Source organism: Acomys russatus, chromosome 20 (assembly GCF_903995435.1).
Source record: "Acomys russatus chromosome 20, mAcoRus1.1, whole genome shotgun sequence".
Classification (NCBI taxonomy): domain Eukaryota; kingdom Metazoa; phylum Chordata; class Mammalia; order Rodentia; family Muridae; genus Acomys; species Acomys russatus.
This window is the reverse complement of record NC_067156.1, coordinates 53699270-53719987: the sequence shown is the minus strand read 5'-3', so window position 1 is coordinate 53719987 and position 20718 is coordinate 53699270. Positions and strand designations below refer to the sequence as shown.

Sequence of the window (20718 nt, the reverse complement as noted above, 5' to 3'; positions counted from 1 at the left end):
CCTTTAGCTGCCACTTACTTTTATAGTGGATAGGCTTCCAGGATTTAAGAAATTCTTCTAGGCTGAAGGGATGGCTCAGTGGGTAAGAGTGCTAGCTGGTCTTCCAGAGGACCTGGATTGAATTCCCAGCACCACATGTTGGCTCACCACTATCCAATGTTCATTTTTGGCCTCTGTGAACAAGAGGCATGCACATGGTGCACAGACACACACACACACACACACACACACACACACACACACACACACACACATATTCATACACTTAAAGGGAAAAAAAATCATTTTTCTCTCTTCAAAACTACTTTTTTAAGGGTTTATCTGAATAACTCCACTTGTAGTTTGGGAAAATATTCCTGTGTTGAGGGTCTATGGGCTGAGGATGTAGGTTTTTAGTAGGCCATTCACCCAGCATCAGTGTGGTGTGTCATGGTGTGCATGCCTGTAATCCAGTGCTTGGGTCATCTTTATTAAATGCAGAGGGTACATCCTGCTATGAGACAGCCAGTTCTGCAGTGAGGTTGACACTGTGTATGCAAGAACAAAAGCCAGCCTAGGAGAATCACGCTAATCACACTGTTGGTATTACTTGTAGCTAGAGACTTCTGGGGTTCGGGGGTCTGGACTCAACCTCCTGGTGTGCTGCCACATGGCTGATCAGGTGCTCTTGTGAAAGATCTTAAGGCGGTTGCCTAGTTTGATAAACTGGTGCAGGTGTTACAGAGCAGACTCATACAAGTTGGGCAGCCCTTATGTGGTGTGCCTGGTGTCTCGGGGTTTGGAATGTCTGCATAGAATTTACTGATTGAGCAGCCCTAGTCCAAAACTTGAATTCACGCTCCTCTAGAATTCTAAATATTTTAAACATGTTGGCAATGAAAACTAGATTTTTCTGACATCTCAGACTCATGTTTTTAGATTAGGGCTGCTCATAAGCCATAGAAAGTGTTATTGCACTCTTCCATAAACCTGTTTTCCAGTGCATATTGTTTCCCACTGGTTCTTCCCCGTACCCCTAACCCCCCCCTTTTTTTTTCTCTAGAGACAGGGTTTTTCTGTGTGGCCTTGGCTATCCTGGACTCCTTTGTAGACCAGGCTGGCCTCAAACTCACAGTGGTCCACCTGCCTCTGCCTCCCTGAGTGCTCGATTACAGGCGTGCACCACCGTGCCAGACTGTTCCTGGTTATTTTTCTGTTTAAAAATACATAAAAATTAAGCAAGCTTGTACCCAAAAGTTATGTTGAATAAAGATTATTAAGATTAAAGATAGACTACATCCCAGGCTTTGAGGCATCTTTGCAGGTACCATATTGGAGAGGTTCTGCTGGAAGAAAGCTGTGAAGTCTGTTAACAGTGAGGCCTGTGCAGCTTCAGGGCAGAGACATTAAACATCAAATGTCCCCTCCAGACTGGCTGTTGAGTGAGGACATTTCATGGGGTTGAGGCCTCCTAGGAAGAGGACTGGAACTCTGAGACCAGCACCCAGATTACGCTAAACATTTAGCTGAATAACTGCAAAGAAGAAAAACTCAAATATAATAGTAGTAGCTAGCATGTGCATATTGAGATAGGGATAAGATGGAACATATTTGTTGAGACAAAGTTGATCTTGTTATTCCATGACTTTACTTTAGAGATATAAACATGACGAGAATCTCCTGTGCCTCAGTTAAGTTACTAGAATATTTTGAAATACTAGATCTTTTTTTTTAAATACTAGTGTTTTGAAGATTTTCCTGTTTGCCCTGATATCTGAAGCAGTTAGGAAACGTAGCACGGTCTCACAAGCTGACCTGTTCTGTGTTGTCTCTCTAGTTCCTTCCTGCTGAGCATGTTGCCCACAGTACTCATTATCGCTTTTCTGCTCTACACCATAAGAAGAGGGCCTGCTGGCATCGGTCGGACCGGCCGGGGAATGGGTGGACTCTTCAGTGTTGGGGAGACCACGGCCAAGGTCTTAAAGGATGAAATAGATGTGAAGTTCAAAGATGTAGCCGGCTGTGAGGAGGCCAAGCTAGAAATAATGGAATTTGTGAATTTCTTGAAAAACCCAAAGCAGTATCAAGACCTAGGAGCAAAAATCCCAAAGGTAAAAAGATACTTGGAGAGAATTAACTCCAAGCTGTGTGTTTCCTAAGCTGTCACATACTCAGTTGTTTGTCCTTCTTTCTGAATTTTGTTTCTGTCTGATGCAGTTCAGCAGCTTGTTTTCTGTGTTTCATTTATGGATTTTGTGTATTCCTAAAGTGTTTGGTTTTTTTCTCCTTATGGAAGCCTTCTTCGATTTGCCTTTGTTTTCCCTCTGTCTGAATTAGGAACTTTCCCTCCCCCATAGCATAACCATATCACAGTGGCCCAGTCTCCTCTTCCACAGAGTGATGCAGGCCATCTGCTCGTACCTGATACTGAGGGTCTTGGCACGGCATTGTTGAACAGACAATACTAGTGTTCACTTCAGCACATTCCTCATAGCTGCTGGGCTAGTGCCAGGCCTGTGTCATGTCATCTCTGCAGCCCTTGGCTAGGCATAAGGTAGCAGCTTGCCATTTGTTAAGTGAATTGCTTGTATATGGAGGTCCTGTGGATTGAACCCAGGGTCTTGACCATGCTGGGCAAGTACTCTGTCACTGAGCACATGATACAGCCCTCTTTTTGCATAGATTTTTTGAGGCCGTCTCATTACATTACCTGGGCTGGCCATGAGCTCTTCCTGTGGGCCAGGCAGACCTTAAATTTGCTGTCCTCTTGCATCAGCCTTCCAGTGAATTGGGATTACAGATCTGTGCCATAAGGCCTAGCTTGGATTAGCTGTTAAATAACTGGATAAAATAATTCATTAATAAAGTTTATTTTAAAGAACTGCTTAGGGCCTGGAGAGATGGCTCAGCGGTCCAAGGAATCTAATGGCCTCTTCTGGCCTCTATGGGTAGTTGCATGTGTGCATGTGCACGTGTGCACACACACACACATAAATATAGATAAAATATTTTGTCAAAGAAAGATCTTTGTTCGTTTGGTAGACAAGGTCTCACTGTGTAGCCCTTGTTGGCCTGGGACAGGGTATGTGGACCAGGCTGTCTCAAACTCACAGAGATCCACCTGCCTCTATCTTCCATAGTTGGCTTAAAGGTAAACTCCACCACACCTGGGCTGATAAAAGCCTTGTAAAATGAATAATTTCTATGATTTTCATATTCACTCCATATGGATACAAAATGATGTTCATGATGAAGTAATTTGCTATTACTTATTGCCCATTCGCATCATACCTATGCAGATGAAAACAAACATTTAAAAAAGTATTTGAGTGCTGTATTACAGTCCTGAAAATGCATTTTTGACCATATTTTCATCTTTCCACAGACAATATTTAGAAATTAGAGTCAATGTGTATTTATAAGACAGAACAGTTCGTAGTTGGTCACTTAATGGAAAGTGGGTACTTTTCTGTTGCTATGATAAGACACCATGACCAAGACAATTTATAAAGAGTTTATTTGGGCCTACGATAGCAAAGAGCTAGAGTCCATCAGAGCATGGTGGACAGAGCAGGAAGCTGAGGGCTCACAATTTAAACCACAAAGCACAAAGCAGGGAGCGAGCTAGTAATGATGCAGGTCTTTTCATGTTTCTGGCTTTTTGAGACAGGGTTTCTCTGTAGACCAGGCTGTCCTGGAACGCATAGATTTCCACCCACCTCTGCCTCCTGAGTCCTGGGATTAAAGGCATACACCACCATACCGAGCACCAGCAATGAGTAGGTCTTTAAATTCTCAAAGAACACTTGCAGGTCATAGTTACTTCTGTGAGGGGCTACACCTCCTTAGCTGCTCCAGATAGTTCCATCACATGGGGACCAAGTATTCAAATACCAAAGACTGGGGGCATTTCTCATTCAAACAGTGTAGTTGGGCTTTGAGTTAGATGTAGTTACTGACTTGTACATGGTCATGAAAACAAAAGCCAGTATTTGTGTTTATAAATTATATGGATTCAAAACCCAGTTTTACATGTAAAGAGCAAAAGAATTTTATAAATTGAGAGTGCTGGTATGTGTATTTATTATCTAGCTTTTTATTGGAGCCTAGCTGAAGTTTTTTTTTTTTTTTTAATACTACTAGGGAGAAAGCTTAAAAATAAACCAAAACCAAAACCAACCACTACCACAAACCTCCAAAAGCCCATCAAACCTTGTAGTGTTGGGGACATTCTGTGCACACCACCAAAGTCTGCTGCTGAGCCACCCACAGCTAAGCACTGAAGGTCTTTATAAGGGACGGATTTAAGATTTCACATCATATTGTTACCAGGTTATTTAGAAATTAGCTCTAACAATCCCTTTCTTATCCTTACTATTGTAAAGACATTCTGCTGTCATGTAACTATTCCATTTATCAGTAGGATTTAGAGACAGAGGTACCCTTTTGGAATTATACTGATGTGCTGCTTATGTTTTAAAATTCTGATTAGATGTAATCTTCCTTTCTGTGTCTGAAGGGCGCCATTCTCACTGGTCCTCCAGGTACTGGGAAGACGCTGCTAGCTAAGGCCACAGCTGGAGAAGCCAATGTCCCCTTCATCACCGTCAGCGGATCTGAGTTTCTGGAGATGTTTGTTGGTGTTGGTCCAGCCAGAGTAAGTCTTGTCCTGTTCTGGTTATGGAACTTCTTTACTCCATCAGCCTAGTGCCCAGGGTGTGAACGGGTGAGGAGTCAGTCTTCCAGGCTGTACAAGTGGGGCCCGTGGAGTCCCATCTGCCTCCCCTGCCCCAGCCATACTGTAGGCCATTCTTAAGATAATCCTAGTTTACATATTTCAGTAAGTGGCTTTACTTTGTGGGGTTTTTGTGTTTTTTTGTTTTGTTTTGTTTTGTTTTGTTTGGTAGCAACTTCATTGACGCATAATTGAATAATTGGCATGTTTATTTAGAGTGTGCAGCTAAATAATTTTTAGATCCATGCAACTGTTAAAACAGGTAATGCGTTTTAGTCACTTTAAGAAGAAACCCATGTCCTTCAGTAATTGCTCCATCCTTAGTCCTATAGATCTATAGATTTCAGACATTGAAAATAAATGGAATTGTGTAATGTGTGATCTCTTTTGTTTTGGGATTTTGTTTTGTATTTAAAAAAAATATATTTTTTATTCTATGTCTATGCATGTTTTTGCTGCATGTGCACGCAGTGGCCACAGACAGAAGAGGTGTTGGCTACCCTAGAACTGGAGTTACAGACTGCTGTTAACTACATGTGGGTGCTGAGAACTGAACCTGGTTTCTCTGGAAGAGCACCCAGTGCTCTTATCATCTGAGCCATCTGTCTAGCCCTTTATTTTGTTTTGTTTTGTTTTGTTTGAGATGAGATCTTACTGTGTTGCTTAGGTTGGTCTTGAATTCCTGAGCTCAAATGACCTCCCTGTATCTATTTCTTGAGTAGCTGGGCCCAGCATGCACTGCTGTGCTCAGTATGTGGTCTTCCGTGCTTGGCTTTTCTCACTCAGTGTACTTAAAGTTGCCACTGAATTTTCCAAAATGTCTGTGCCATTTTACATTTTCACCAACACTGTGAAGGTTCCTCATTAATGCATTCTGAGTTTTTAGCATAGTAAGGCATTTTAATTTGCCTTTGATTTGTATTTCCTTGACTAGTAATATTAAGTATATTTCACCTGCATATTGGCCATTTGTCTTTGGGTGTGTGTGATATATCTACATTTTTGTGTCAGTATGTGCATGTAGGTGTGCATGTGTGCATATGCTTTACAGACTAGGCCATTTATGTCTTTCTTGCAGAGATGGCTTTTTTGATCCTTTGTCTGTTTGATATAGGGTTTCTGTGTGTAGCCCTAGCTGGCCTGGAAATTGTTCTATAAACCAGACTGGCCAGCTGAGTATAGTGGTGCACACCTTTAGTCCCAACACTCAGGGAGGCAGAGGCAGGCAGATCTCTATGAGACCGGCTTGGTCTACAAAGTGAGTTAAGGACAGCCCTGTCTGGAAAAACCAAGCAAACAAACAAAACCACGCTGGTCTTAAACCCACAGAGATTTGCCTACCTCTGTCTCCTGTCTGCTTGGATTAAAAGTATTAAAAATCTCTACTGCCTGGCTAGCCTGTTTATTTTCAAATATTTATTTGTTAAATTTCGGTGTATCTTTCTGTGCGAGTGAGTACAGATGTATATTTGTGTGTGTGTGTGTGTGTGTGTATGGTGTGTGTGTGTGTGTGTGTGTAGACTTAGAAGAAGGTCTCAAATTTATTTTCCTCTTTCACTCTATCCATTTCTTCAAGGCAGTTTCCCTGAACCTGTAGCTTACTTTTTTGACCTAGGATAAAAGCCTGCAAGCCCCTGCAGCCCTCCTGTCTCCTTTACAGGCATGTGCTGGGATGCTCGGTTCATTACATGGTAATGAGAGCTGAACTCTGATCCCCATGATTGCACAGGAAGTCCTTTTAATTGCTGAGCCATCTTTCCAAGCCCCAGTGTTTTGTTTTGGTTTAGTGTTTGTTTTTGAGATAGGGTCTTATGCAGCCTAGACTGGCCTTGAACTTCTGATGGTTGTGAGCCACCATGCCAGTCTTGTGTATATAATTTTTTTCCTTGAGGAGGGCTTGTTGTTATTTGTTTGTTTACATTTATTTATCTTATATGTGTATGTATATATGTATGTATGCATATCATGTGTGAGTGTCCACACCAGGAAGCCTGTGGAGAACAGGGAGCAATCTGTAGTAGTTGGTTTTCTTTTTCCTAGGGAATCAAACTTAGAACGTCAGAATTGGTGGCAGGCATTCTCATCTGCTGAGTCTTCTGTGGGCCTTGCTTTTGTTTTTTGGCTATGTATGTAACTTGGCTTAGCTTGAACTCACAGCAATATGTTTGCCTCAGCCTCCCTAAGGGTAGGCTCATAGATGTGCACCACCATTCTTAGCGTGCCTTTATTTACTGAATGCCTGTGATCCAGCTTCCTTAAGGGTAGGCCATAGATGTGTACCACCATTCCTGGCATACCTGTGGCCAGGTCCATGCCATGTATGTATATGGAGGTCAGAGGGCAACTTGGGAGAGTCAGTTCTCTTTCTGCTTGTTGAGGTAGTCTTTCTTGTTCCTATTGCTTGCTGGTCCACGTGCTTCCTGCCTCTGCCTCCCATTTCACCATAGAAGTGCTGGGTTTGCAGAAAATACACCACTGCATCTGTCTTTTCACATGGGTTCTGGTGTCAGGCTTGTGTGGCAAGTCCTTTTACCCACTGAGCAGATTCCCTGGCCCTGCTTCCTGGTTTTAATTTTATTAATTAATTTATTGGTGCTTTTGTTATTGAGTGGTCACAAGTTTTTCATATATTCTTGCTACTAATTCCTAGTTGGATAATTGGTTTGCAAACACTTTTTCCTCAGTGTGTATCACTATGAATCTCACTATGTAGCCCTTCACTAGTCTGGAGCTTGTTGTGTAAACTAGGCCAGCCTCAGATGTACAGAGATCCATTTGCCTCTGCTTTGTGAGTGCTAGGATTAAAGGCATAAGCCACCAGTGTCCAGCCAAAAGTCATTGACTTCTTGACAGAATGGATTATAATTTTTGGTAATGAAGAGGTCTCTTGTATTAAATCACAGAGATCTACCTGCTCAGGGCTGGGATGAAAGGTGTGAGCCACCACGCCCAGCATATCTTAAAGCACAAAGGGTTATTTAAAAACGATTTCTAAATTTTGTATGTGTGCGGGGCGGTAGAGGAGAGAGGGAAGGAGAGTATGATGGGGAGAGAGGAGGAGGGAGAGTGCGTGTGTGTGAAAGGAAAGGGGAGAGGGAGATGTGTGCAGACTCTGTTCCAAATAAAGGTTGCAAGCATTTATTCTTACAATTTTTTTCCCTTAAGAGTTTTATGGTTTTTGCTCTTATAGTCAGGTCGGGTTCTCTTTTTAGTTAATTTTTATATGTAGGATGAAGTAGAGGCCTATTCTCATTCTTTTACATATGTATGTCCAACTCTCCCAGCATCATTTGTTGAAAATACCCTCTCCCCCACTGAATGACCTTGACACTGTCAGCCATGGTGCATGGGTTTATTCTGGACTGAGTTCTCTCTTGCTGATCTGTGTTCTTAAGCCAGCACCACACTCTTGATTACTACTGCTCTGTAATGTTTGATGTCAGAAAGTGTGGGGATGGTTTAATTTTCAAGAGATACTCATTTTTCATTTTCAGTGTATTTTATCTGTGTCTAAAATGTTAACTTAAGTGAAAAAGCAATGCTGTCAAAGTGCAGGGTGCCATCCCGTCACTTCCCAAACATGAGGATGTAGCTCTGAATCTGTAGGATGGACTTGTGCTATTTGGTAGTGAGTGTACTGCTGAGGATCTTAGCATCAGCGACGCTTATAGTTAATGGAGCAGGAGATTAATGTGGATTTGCAGAACAGATCAGTCCTAGAAAAAGAGAAGAGGGAGTCATATCGTGGATGATACGCCACTAACCCTTATATGTATAGGGGATATTGAAGATGGGAGGTGTATGAATGGTGCTAGGCCCATAGGTCAAGGAGCTGAGAGGGGAGCAAAGCCTTGGTGATGGGAGAAGCTTAGGATGTACATAGTGAATTAGTCTGGGAGGTGGGGCAGGCAGGGTGAACAGCTTACGGCTGGGTTTGCAGAAGACCCAGTGGCAGTGCTGGCCTTGAGTGGGTCAGTAACTGAGTCCAGCAATCACGTGCATGTGTGCATCCACGAGGGAAGTGACCATCAGGCTTCAGGAACATGGAGGCTGGAGCCTGCCACACAACAGGAATAAGACTTCTCAGTAGAAGTCTTACAGATTAAAAACTATATATCCTCATATTTGGAAAGTACTGTGACACCACCTTGCACTTTGATAGCATTTTTGTTCATTTTAACATTTTAGACACAGAAGCAATAGTAGGGAATAGGGTGGACCCCCAGCTGCCTGAAGAGCAATGTGCAAACCCCTTCTCTTGAACACTTTGCAGGGCTGCCAACTTCCAGATGAGGCCAGGAGCTGAAGGGTTGGGCTTAAGGGCAAGAGGTCTTTGGATCGCAGCTCTGGAGCTGGGTTGGGAGTTTACAAGCAGCAGCACCTTGCATTAGGGGATATATTCAGGGCAGAGGAGGGAAGATAATCCAGAATTTAGGCAGGAAAGGCGACAGCAATCTGAGCGTGGGGGAGCTGGGCCTGAGGCTGACAGTGAGGCCCAAGGCTGTTTGCCTTTCTGTCTTTCCAAATTGTGGCCTTAAGAGGGACGCAGCCATGGCCCCTGTTGTGAGTTGTGGGCAAGAACCTCATTGCCAGTTCTGTGTTGGTTAGCTGGTGGATGTGGAAACTGAGCCCTGTGTGTGAGGCCTGTTAAGAGTCCTTGCTTGTTAATAGCTGCCCTGGGTATGAAGTATGAGCCTTGAAGAAGCTGACTGACCAGCTCAGGGTGAAGGTAGAGGCCAGCTGCCTCTGTATCTGCAGGGCAAGATGCCCAACAGGACTGACTTGTTATGTTACAAAAACAGAAGATACAGATCGGCCACAGTAATTTATAGATTATAGAAATAATATTGGCACACCTATGACAGTAGCTATTACTGTCATTTCCCACTTCTTTGTTCCTTATCATTTTTTAAATTGTGGTTTTACTTATTTTTGTGTGTGGGCATGTGGGTGACACAACAGGTACACGTGGAAAAGGACAACTTGAGGGAGTTTGTTCTCTCTTTCCACTAGATGGGTCCACGGGCTCAAACTCTGATGTCTGCAGGCTCAGCGGCAGGCACCTTTACCCACTGACTCACCTCACCAGCCCCACTGCATATAACTGGAAAAGTATCTGGATATATCATGTGAATCACAGAAAGGTTAGGGTTTAACAGTCTTTAGTGAGGGAACAGGGTTTTACTACGTAGCCCAAGGTGCCCTCCATTTTGCAGTCCTCCTACCCTAGGCTCCTGAGTGTTCCAAGTACAGGTGTGTGCTACCATGCCTTGTTTTGAGTTGTGTTACTAGGAACACTGACTCGCCAAGTAACTCATGTTTCTTTCTGTCAAGGTCCGAGACTTATTTGCCCTTGCTCGGAAGAATGCGCCTTGCATTCTCTTCATTGATGAGATTGATGCTGTTGGAAGGAAGCGGGGTCGTGGCAACTTTGGAGGGCAGAGCGAGCAGGAGAACACCCTCAACCAGCTGCTTGTGGAGATGGACGGTGAGCAGTCAGCCCGAACCTCCAACTGTCTTGAGCCTCTGCATGAGCATCTTTACTGTGACACCAACCTTTAAAGTGAAAGACCATCTGATCTTTAGGATTAGAGTCAGTGGCTCAGCAGAGCACCAGCTGCTCTTCCAGGGGACCTGGCTTCGATTCCCAGCCCCACATGGTGGCTCACAGTTCCAAGGGATCCACCTCATTTTCTGGTCTCCACCTCATTTTCTGGTCTCCACAGGCGCACACTGACACACATACATACATGCACCTAATGTTATTTCATACCAGTACCTTAGCCAGCCAGCACCACCCCTCAACATTGGCAATAAGATGGCTCTGATTAAGAAAGTTGGTGAAATTATCAACCAAAGAGCTAATGGCTGTCTCATTCTCAAAGTTGAGTATGGTTCTGGAACATTATGAAAACTCAAGCACAGTGAAGTATGAATTCGGCAAACACTGAATACAAGTCTTTTTTACCTTTGTGGGTTTGCATCTAAGTTGAAAATACCCTAAGTCCAACATACAGTGAGTATCCCTGACCCACAGGACTTCCTACTGAGCAGCACAGCACACTGCAGAGTGTGTTTCCTAAGGCTGGCTGACTTACTGCTGCCACCCCACTTAGCCAAAGAAGATCAAAGCCAAACTCTGCTGGTCCTATTTGAAGTACAGATTTAACCATTGTGTATCACTTTCACCCCCTAAAATCCTGGGTTCTTAATCCATAAAGTAGCAGTCTTTGCATGCTGGACAGCTTTTCTGTCAAGTAAAGAGGCAGAGTTTAGGGCTGCTGCATCCTGCCTGCTGGGAGGTGTGTGGACACTTGCCTGTGTGTACAGAAAGGGAAGGAGGTACAGTGCCAGGCATCCTGCGGGATTAGATGAGGAAGCCAGCCAGGCGCAGTGTCAGAGTGTGAAAGCGGAGAATGCCCCGTTCTCTGGCAGTCAGTTCACCCTTCAAGTTGTGAGTTCAAAGCAAGTGCCACATTGGGATACCAGCCCATGTACGCTTTTAGTGCCTGTGTCTGGGGTGCATGTTGGGGGAAGGATATCAACATTTGAGAATGACTGAGAAAATTGAGCCGTTGGCGGCAGAAGAGATAGCTTAGTGGTTAACAGCATGTACTGCTTTTACCAAGGACCCCAGTTTCATTTCCGGCAACACAAATTTTTTGGCTTATAACTCTCTGTAAATTAAGCACTCAAACCATCTGTAACTCCAGCCTCTGGACTCTAAGGGAACTCTGACTTACATGTGGATACAGACATGTAATAAAAATGATAAAAATTAAATCTAAAAAAGAGAGAAGAATGCTGGGCACAGGGGTATAGCACTTGAGGAAGAGCTAAGAGACTTACCACAAGTTTGGTACGTAGTAAGTTCTAGGCCAGTCTAGAATACAGAGTGAGACTATATCTTTTTTTAAAAAAAATTTAAAAAGAAAATTAATTCTTAGCCCGGCACAGTGGCGCATACCTGTAATCCCCACACTCGGGAGGCAGAAGCATGTGGATCTCTGTGAGTTCGAGACCAGCCTGGTCTACAAAGTGAGTCCTGGATAACCAAAGCTACACAGAGAAACCCTGTTTCAAAAAAGCCAAAAACCAAAAAAAAGAAAGAAAGAAAATTGATTCTTAAAGCTGTGTGTGCCCTGTAGAGGAAAGGGCTTGACAGAAAATGATTAGTAGGGATTAGAGGAGTCACTTCTGGTTTTGGTAAGACAGCAGGATAATCATAGTTCTGATATATATGGAATTTATTGTGTAACTTACAGGCTGTGGTCCAGCTAGTCCAAGAATGGCTGTCTACCAACAAAGCCCAGGAACCCAGTAGTTGTTCAGTCCATGAGGCTGGCTGTCTCAGCTGGTCTTCAGTAGACACCCGAGTCCTGAAGACAGGCTCTGCTGCCAGTGAGAGTGAGGGCAAGCAGGCAGGGAGAGCGAGCTTCCTTCTTCCATGTTCCTGATAGAGGCTTCCAGCAGAAGGTGTGGCCCAGGTTAAAGTGAGTCTTCACACTTCAAATGATTTAATTAAGGAAAAAAAAAATCCCTCAGAGGTGTACCCAGCCATTGGGTTTTAGTTAGTTCCAGATGTGGTCAAAGTTGACAGCCAAGAATAGTCATCACATAAGCCGGGCATGGTGGCATATCCCTTTTATCCCAGCACTCGGGAGGCAGAGGCAGGTGGATCACTGTGAGTTAGAGGTCAGCCTGGTCTACACAGTGAGTCCAGGACAGCCAAAGTTAACCCTGTCTTGAAAAGCCAAAAACAAATAAAAATAACTTGAATTCCAGTCCGAGGGGATCTGATACCCTCTTCTGGTCTTCACAGGCACTGTACATACGTAGTGCACAGACATAGATGGAGGCAAAACACCCATACACAATGAAAATTTGAAAATTTCTAAGTCTAGAAAAGATTGTCTAATACAGGTATGGCTTTGTGATACCCTTCCACTGCCAGACAGTCTTGTCTGTCTTAAGCTATTCAATTCTGACTATGTTTTTATTACCACCATTTTAGGCTTCAACACAACCACCAATGTGGTCATCCTGGCAGGCACCAATCGGCCAGACATCCTGGATCCAGCTCTGTTGAGGCCAGGCCGATTCGACAGGCAGATCTTTATTGGTGAGATGGCATTCACTAGATTCAGTCTAAGGATTATGATAGAGATGTGTCTCATTGTGACCTTTTTTTCCCCTTAAAAATAATTTCTGAAGGACCCCCAGATATAAAAGGACGAGCCTCAATCTTCAAAGTTCACCTTCGACCATTGAAACTAGACAGTGCCTTGGAAAAAGATAAATTGGCCAGAAAACTGGCGTCCTTAACCCCAGGGTTTTCCGGTAAGTGGAAATTGCTACTATTGTCAAAGCATTTTCAATCACTGGCAAGTACCCAGTTACTGCCGTTCCTCATCACTTGGGGCCTTCATCAGTTGTTTTTACCTTTTCATTATGGGAGCCTTCACACATGCACATAATTAGAGGATGCAGTAAATTGAGCCTTGAGCACTTTGCCAGCTTTGGGAGTGAGCAGGTAGCAGTTAAGAAGCAGGCACTCTGCATTTGGACCCCACCCTCTGCCTCCATAGTGGATTGTGGTCAGTTCCGGACCACACATCACTTTATCCATAAATCTTCTAGGCCTTGTCCCCAAGTATCTTTGAACAGTTATTGGTGTAGACAGCATGCTCTACACTAGTACTGAGTGTGACTGCACTGGGTTTTAGTGTATTGACATTTATTGTATTGATCCTGTAGCACAGCCATGGCTTTAGCTTTGGAATATTGCATCACCCCGAGAAGAATCTATCAGCAGCCCTTCCTCCTTCCACCCACGTCAGGACAACAGATATCTACTTTCAGTCTTTATAAGTTTTTCTACCTGGACATTTCATATAATTGGATTATGCAATATGTTGCCTGGCTTATGTTCACTTAGAATGCTATTTGAGATTGGTCCATGTGGTAACAGGTAGAATTTGCTGGTGTGTGGCTATGCCATGTCTCACTTACCTTTCCTTTTTTGATGACATTGAGTGGTTTCTACATTGTGATTGTTACGTAATGTTCCTAATAATCACCTACAGTTTTGTGGGTATATTCCTTTCTAAGGGTCTATCAGGCTGTTCTCTACAGTGGCTGCATCATTTTAACTTCCCACTAAGGCTATGAATACTTATGTCAGTCTCTCACATATTCTAGCCAGCAACGTCTGTTCTCTCTGGCTGTCTCTCTCATGTCTCCTCCTCACTGTCATTTTGAGACAAGATCTTGCTGCAAAGCCTGGCTGGTCTGCAAACTGCTAACTAGTCCAGGCTGACCTTGAATTTGTAGTGGTCCTCTTGCCTCAGGCCTCCCCAGTGTTGGGATTACAGGCAAGAACCACCACATTTAGTTTATTTGTCTTCTTCTTGTAGTGATCCCAGGAGTGTAAATTGCTATCTTATTGAGGTTTTGACTTGTTATTTAAGTGTTTATTGTATTTCTATAGTTTGTTTGCTGTTGGTTCTAGTTTCATTTCACAATGATTTGTTAGATATGAGAAATCATTTTGATTCTTTTTGATTTATGTTCTCTATATCTGTTGGATAAAATATTCTATCAGTGTTTGTTAGCCAAATGTAGATTATTTTAATACATACTTGTTATATGTTATATAGGCATGTTGTCTAGCATGCCTATAAGTTGTTTTCTCAGCAAAGATGAGCAAAGCTAAGAAAATTAATGAATATTTAAAAATACTATCATTGGGTCGGAGAACGCTCAGTAGTTCAGAGCACTGGCTGCCCTTCCAGAGGACCTAGGGTTGATTCCTAGCACCCACACAGCTAGCAGCAATCTGTAACTCCAGCTCTGGGTGATCTAGCATAAAAAATAAAATAAAAATGTAAAAACACTATTATAGTTTGCAATTACAGAACCATATTATCTATTGAGGTACATAGTTCTCTGGAGTTATCCGTTTACTACTCTTTCTCTCGTCTTAGCTCACAGGCCAAAGTTGTATAGGGTTGTACTTAATACTAGAATAGCTTAGGGTTCCTTCAACCTTGAATTGCATTTCAGTTTACCCCTTCTTGGTCTCTTTATGGCTAAGATCTGTGTGGGTTGGTCCTCCCTGGTGTGACTGGCCCATTGGAGCATGACTTCGCGTGTTCGTTTTGTAGGAGCTGATGTTGCTAATGTCTGCAATGAAGCTGCTTTGATTGCTGCAAGACACCTTTCAGATGCCATAAATGAGAAGCACTTCGAGCAAGCCATTGAGCGTGTGATTGGAGGTACGGAGCTCAGGGTTACTCAGGTGGTGTGTAACTAATTCCTGCATATGGGAGATGACACAGGAGAAGCTTGATTTTGAGCCCACTCTGTGGGAAATGGTGAGACCATGTCTCTTTTTTTTAAAAGCTCATAAAAGAAATTTCCAGCCCTTAATTTCTCTACAAAAAAACCCCACATCGCTTTGGGGCTTGCCATGCGATCTCTAGGCTTGCCTTCGGCTTTCTTGTGTCTGAACTGTCGTTCCTCTCTCTGAGGTAGGGAGGAGTTGCCTGTTGACAGTGCCGCCTCTGTGAACCAAAGCTTCATGCTTTGTAATAATGTGAGAAAGGGGAAAATCCTGTGATGAACTCTGGGAGATGGTTTGTAAGCAGGCAGGTTAGGGGTTATAGCATAACGGTGGAGTGCCTGCTTAGTATGCCTGTGGCTCAGGGTTCCATCTCCAGAACTACAAAAAGAAAGAAATGCTTGAGGAAACAGAATGTGTATTAAATCGTCCTTAGTTCCTTTCCCCCCTGGTAGCTTTGTGGAGTACACTTGTTATGTCACTGAGAGCATAGCTTCCCCCTCAAATGGATTACTTTGAACAAAGCAGGATGGTGTGAAGGTTTGCCTACTGCAGAATATGCACCATCAGGATTTACAATTATAGATCATGATTCAAAATGAGGCTTGCAGCCTGCCTCTACAGGCTAGGAAAAAGCTGAAATTGCAGAACTCTGAGCTCTGCAGTTGGCATTGAACTGTGTGTCTGGGAGCTCACCTTCCTGGAGTGTTTCTTGACAACCTCCTTAATCCCTTAAGCTGTCTGGCCTGTGTGATGACCTGGCTATCTCTGAGTAGGAATTTCAGATCTTTCATTAGTATGATACTTTCCTGTCATCTGCCTTCCACTGGTAACAGACAATAAGCATCCTTGTTATCCTGGGACTTGAGGATTCTGGGTAACAAAACCAAGCAGAGGACCCTTCCATACTTGTCTTTTTCCTATGAGTTTCATGTTTCACATGACCTAAATGACTAATTACTTTACATTTCTGTTGATTTAACCCAAAAAAGGTATGTGGCTTACAAGTGAGCCTGGGGCAAAGATGAGAAATAGACTTTTTTGTTGTAGTTGGATATATTTCAGACTTTGCCCTTAAGTCTGATTTTGGTCAGGAAGTTGAGGCAGCTCAGAGGCAGGTGGATCTCTGTGAGTTTGAGGCCAGCCTGGCCTACAGAGCAAGTCTAAGATAGCCAGAACTACACAGAAACCCTGGCAAAAAAAAAAAAAAAAAAGGAAAGAAAAAGAAATATAGCACTGTATTGCTACTTTTTCTTTTTAAAGATTTATTTATTACATATACAGTGTTCTGCCTGCATGTACTCCTGCACACCAGAAGAGGGAACCAGATCTCATTATAGATGGCTATGAGCCACCATGTGGTTGCTGGGAATTGAACTCAGGACCTCTGGAAGAACAGATGGTGCTCTTAACCACTGAGCCATCTCTCCAGCCTCTGTATTGCTACTTTTTAATGTCATTGTCACTAAAACTGTGGTCTGGGGTTTTGTTATTTGTTAGGCTTGGAGAAAAAAACCCAAGTTCTGCAGCCTGAGGAGAAGAAGACGGTGGCTTACCACGAAGCAGGCCATGCAGTCGCCGGCTGGTATCTGGAGCACGCAGACCCGCTCTTAAAGGTGCCACAGCATGTGCTGCAGTAGGCGGGCCAACGTAGAGTGAGCAGAGGCTGAAAGGGAATGCACTCACTCAGGAGAAAACATACGGGGACTAGTGAATGCTGAAGGAAGAGCTCACTTAGCCCTCCTGCAGTACAGCACACGTTTAGACAGGAAACTGCCTGTCTGCCATCCTGGAGCTTGAACCTAGTGCTTCATAATGCTAGATGAGTGCCAGCCCTTTTAAAATTTAATTTGATTTATTAAGTATGTGTGAGCTGGGCGTGGTGGTATACACCGTTAATCTCAGCACTCAGGGAGGCAGAGGCAGGTGGATCTCTGTCAGCTGGAGTCCAGCCTGGTCTACAAAGTGAGTCCAGGACAGCCAAGGCTACACAGAAAAACCTTGTCTCCAAAAAAAAAAAAAAAAAAAAAAAAAGGTGGGGTAGGCACATGGTGTCACGCTCAGGAGGCGAAGGGCAGGAAGATCATGAGTTGCAGGCAGCCTGGGCTATTTAATAATTCCCTGTCGCAAAAGTGTAATCATTTAAATGGGGGGAAGGGAAAGAAACTGCCACATTCTAAAAATACTTGTAGTAAATATGTGTGGCAAAAGAGTTAAATCTAGAAAAACAAATCTTAAAGTCAACAGAGTAAAGCTGTGGGCACGAGCTGCATGCAGACTTTATAGAATAAGGCATGTGAATGGGCACGGGGACAGGAAATGGTGAAGGAGTCAGCCTGGTACCAGAGTCACTGCTCACTGAGTAAATGGCTGTTTGCTGGCTCCTATAAAGGCGATCAAGAGGTGAAAATGGATTCCATTCACGTGTCGTGTCAGTAAGCTGGAAACAGTCCAGGTGTCCATCAGAATGAACGGGAAGCTGGTTGGGGTGATGACTCATGCTTGTAACCCCAGCACTTTGGAGGCTGGAGCAGTAGGATTAACATGCCAAGAGTTCAAGGTCAGCTTGGGCAGATGTGAGATCTTGTTTCAAAAAACAAAGAATGGATACCTGATGTGTTTATCCAGTGCATGCTATAAAGCAGTTAAAATGAGTAAGCCAGCAATATTGGTCAATCTCAAAAACGGAGTGAAATCACACACAAAGTCCACAGTGTGCAGTGGCATTTACATGCCATTCTGGAAAAGGTAAACTTGCCTGTAAGCACACATGCTGTTGCTTGGGGCTCTGTGTGGCAACCTGGGGGCATGGTGGCCGCATTTTAGATATTAGTTGTGGTTAGAAGTTTGTTTTATAAAACCTCTTGTTTTACACTTAAAGTGGTTACACTTTATAGAAAAAAATCTTTCTCCAATGCAGTTAATTTCTAAAGAAAAAGGAACTTGCCTAGTTTCATAAAAAGGACCTGGAAGAAGAATGAATGCTCTTGAGCATCTTGGTCCACTGTCCCCTTTGTCCTCTGAGACACAAGTGGTTGTACCAGCTCTGTGGGCTTCCAGAGGAGACCCTAGCGGTCATCAGCACTCCTCTACTAAGAGGCTGATTTTAGCTTGCTTTTGTATAAGGGCAGAAAGTGAGGTGAGGCAGTGTCCCTCCTGCTCATTGCTAGGTCTCATGCACTGAAGCACCTGTGCAGCCCTTCATGGTGTTCCTTGTTCCTCCTCATCAGCAAGTCTCCTTGTAGCCAGACTCCTCCCTGTGTGTGCTTCCTGCTCACAGGTGTCCATCATCCCTCGTGGGAAGGGACTGGGCTATGCTCAGTACCTGCCAAAGGAGCAGTATCTGTACACCAAGGAGCAACTGCTGGACAGGATGTGCATGACCCTGGGTGGCCGTGTCTCTGAAGAGATCTTCTTTGGGAGAATTACGACCGGTGCCCAGGATGACTTGAGGAAGGTCACCCAGAGTGCCTATGCCCAGGTGAGTCTGTTGGTCCTTTGTGGGTTACTGAAACAACACAGGTGTTTCACTGGTTTAGGTTTTTGAAGCAAAGATTCATTTTCTTTCTTTCTTTCTTTCTTTCTTTCTTTCTTTCAATAGTTATTTATTTATTATATATACAATGTTCTGCTTTCATATGTGACTGCACACCAGAAGAGGGCACCATATTTCATTATAAATAGTTGTGAGCCACCATGTGGTTGCTGGAGATTAAACTCAGGACCTTTGGAAGAACAGCCATTGCTCTTAACCTCTGAGCCAACTCTCCAGCCCAAATATTCTTTCTTAAATCCACTGTAAGGGCTGGAGACATGGCTCAGCTGTTCATACTATCTTTGCAGAGGACCCAAGTTCTCCCCAGAACTCACATTGGGCAGCTTATATCTGCCTATAACTCTACGTCTGACATTCTGGCCTAACACACACACATACAAATAACTAAAACTACTAAAAACACAGTTTCACTCTAAAACAATAAAACCGATAGAAGAAAAATTTGTACTGCAGTCTTCAAAGTTTTTCCTAAGGATCGTGCATGTAATGCGTATAGGTAGAGTCTAAAACTTCTTTTTCTTTTTTCTTTTTTCTTTTTTTTTTTTTTTTTTTTTTTTTACCCTGAGACAGAGTTTCTCTGTTACACAGAGCTCTGGCTGTCTTGGATTCTTTGTAGATCAGGCTGGCCTCAAATTCACAGAGATCCACCTGCCTCTGCTTCCTGAGTGCTGGGATTAAAGGGCGTGCACCACCATACCCAGCTTAAAGCTTATTTTTCAAAGTGTTTGTTTCTTTGAGACAGCATCTCGTGTAGCTCAGGGTAGTTCCCACTTGCTGTCCAGCTGAAGGTGGCCCTGACTCCTTTATCCTCCCAGGTGGGGGGATTTCAGAACGTGCCACAAGGCCCATGTGTTCTGTATGCATGTACACCTGCACACTAGAAGAGGGCACCAGATCTCATTATAGAGTCACCATGTGGTTGCTGGGAATTGAACTCAGGACCTCTGGAAGAGCAGATAGTGCTCTTAACCTCTGAGCCATCTCTCCAGCCCCTAAAGTTTAATTTTTTAAAAAGGTTGCTTTTGTCATTTGAGCTATGTGAGTGTTGTGGCTATATATTTGCGTGTGTACCACATGTGTGCCTAGTACCCTTGGCAGCCAGAAGAGAGCTTTGGACCTTCTAGAAATAGAGTTTCAGTTGATTGTGAGCTGCCACGTGTATGCTGGGAACCAAACCCAAGTCCTCTAAAAGCCCTAAGGTTTAATTGTTAGGCTCCATGTACCCACAGCGGTTTGACACCTGGCATATCTGTCCCTTGCCACTCTCCTAGCAGCAGCCTCTCTCCTGACCTGTAACCATGTCTGTTTTCTCCAGCTCCCACCACCGGCAGCCCCGGCAGTCGGCTGTTCACTGTGGGCTGACATGAGTGGCTTCTTTGGGAACTGCTCTCCGTTCAGGCAGCTCTTTGCCTGTCTTCCATGTCATGTTTTGAACATAGTATTTTCTAACTAGTTATTTTTAATGTTACATTATTCCCCATAAGGCATTATTGTTTGTTATTTGCTCTTATTTCTTTCTAGTTTAATCTTTTTTAAAAGTACTTTTTCTCCTGTGTGTAGATTTTTCCTGCCTTTTAGCCTCCTGTGAGTCCTGTGTCTTGACGGATGGAGTCTTTTCTGCTTCCCCATGCTTCCTTCATTTCTGGAAGTTTCCTCTGCTGAGGACTTGTATTTCCATTCTGCTTTTCTTCCCTGGAAACATTATTGTGCATCCTATTTCTTTTCCTCACAGTAACTTCACAAGGCACCCACCTGCTGTCCATTTTCATCTCAGGAGTGGGAAGGGCTGGCTTGTGCTAAAGTGGGGAAACCTGTGCTGCCGGCTGTCTGGTCACTGGAGTCACAGATGGTAGAGAGCCTCTGTGTAGGTGCTGGGTCCTCCAGAAGTGTTCTTAACCATTGAGCCATCTCTCCAGCCCTCGCCCTTTTTTCAAGTCAGTTTGGATTTCACTTGTGACCTTAAGTCATCACATGACCGTCTGTGTGGTTGCATCACTGGAACTCTTCTCCCTCAGACAGAGCTCTCTAGTTCGGGAGCCTCACACGAGTCAGTGAGGCTTCTAGCCCTTCAGTACCACAAGAGGTGTAGCCTGCAGGCTTCACAGC

General features: G+C 43.8%; 1 protein-coding gene across 1 annotated transcript in view; it reads left to right on the top strand.

Annotated features, from left to right (window-relative positions):
• Positions 1-20718, top strand: part of Afg3l2 (AFG3 like matrix AAA peptidase subunit 2) — a 39188-nt gene that overhangs the window by 14707 nt on the left and 3763 nt on the right. Inside the window, exons 8-15 of the mRNA XM_051163490.1 lie at positions 1817-2090; positions 4499-4636; positions 10049-10202; positions 12729-12836; positions 12929-13054; positions 14881-14991; positions 16557-16672; positions 18337-18537. Coding sequence (XP_051019447.1) covers positions 1817-2090; positions 4499-4636; positions 10049-10202; positions 12729-12836; positions 12929-13054; positions 14881-14991; positions 16557-16672; positions 18337-18537 — 1228 coding nt within the window. The remainder of the gene's footprint in view (positions 1-1816; positions 2091-4498; positions 4637-10048; positions 10203-12728; positions 12837-12928; positions 13055-14880; positions 14992-16556; positions 16673-18336; positions 18538-20718) is intronic.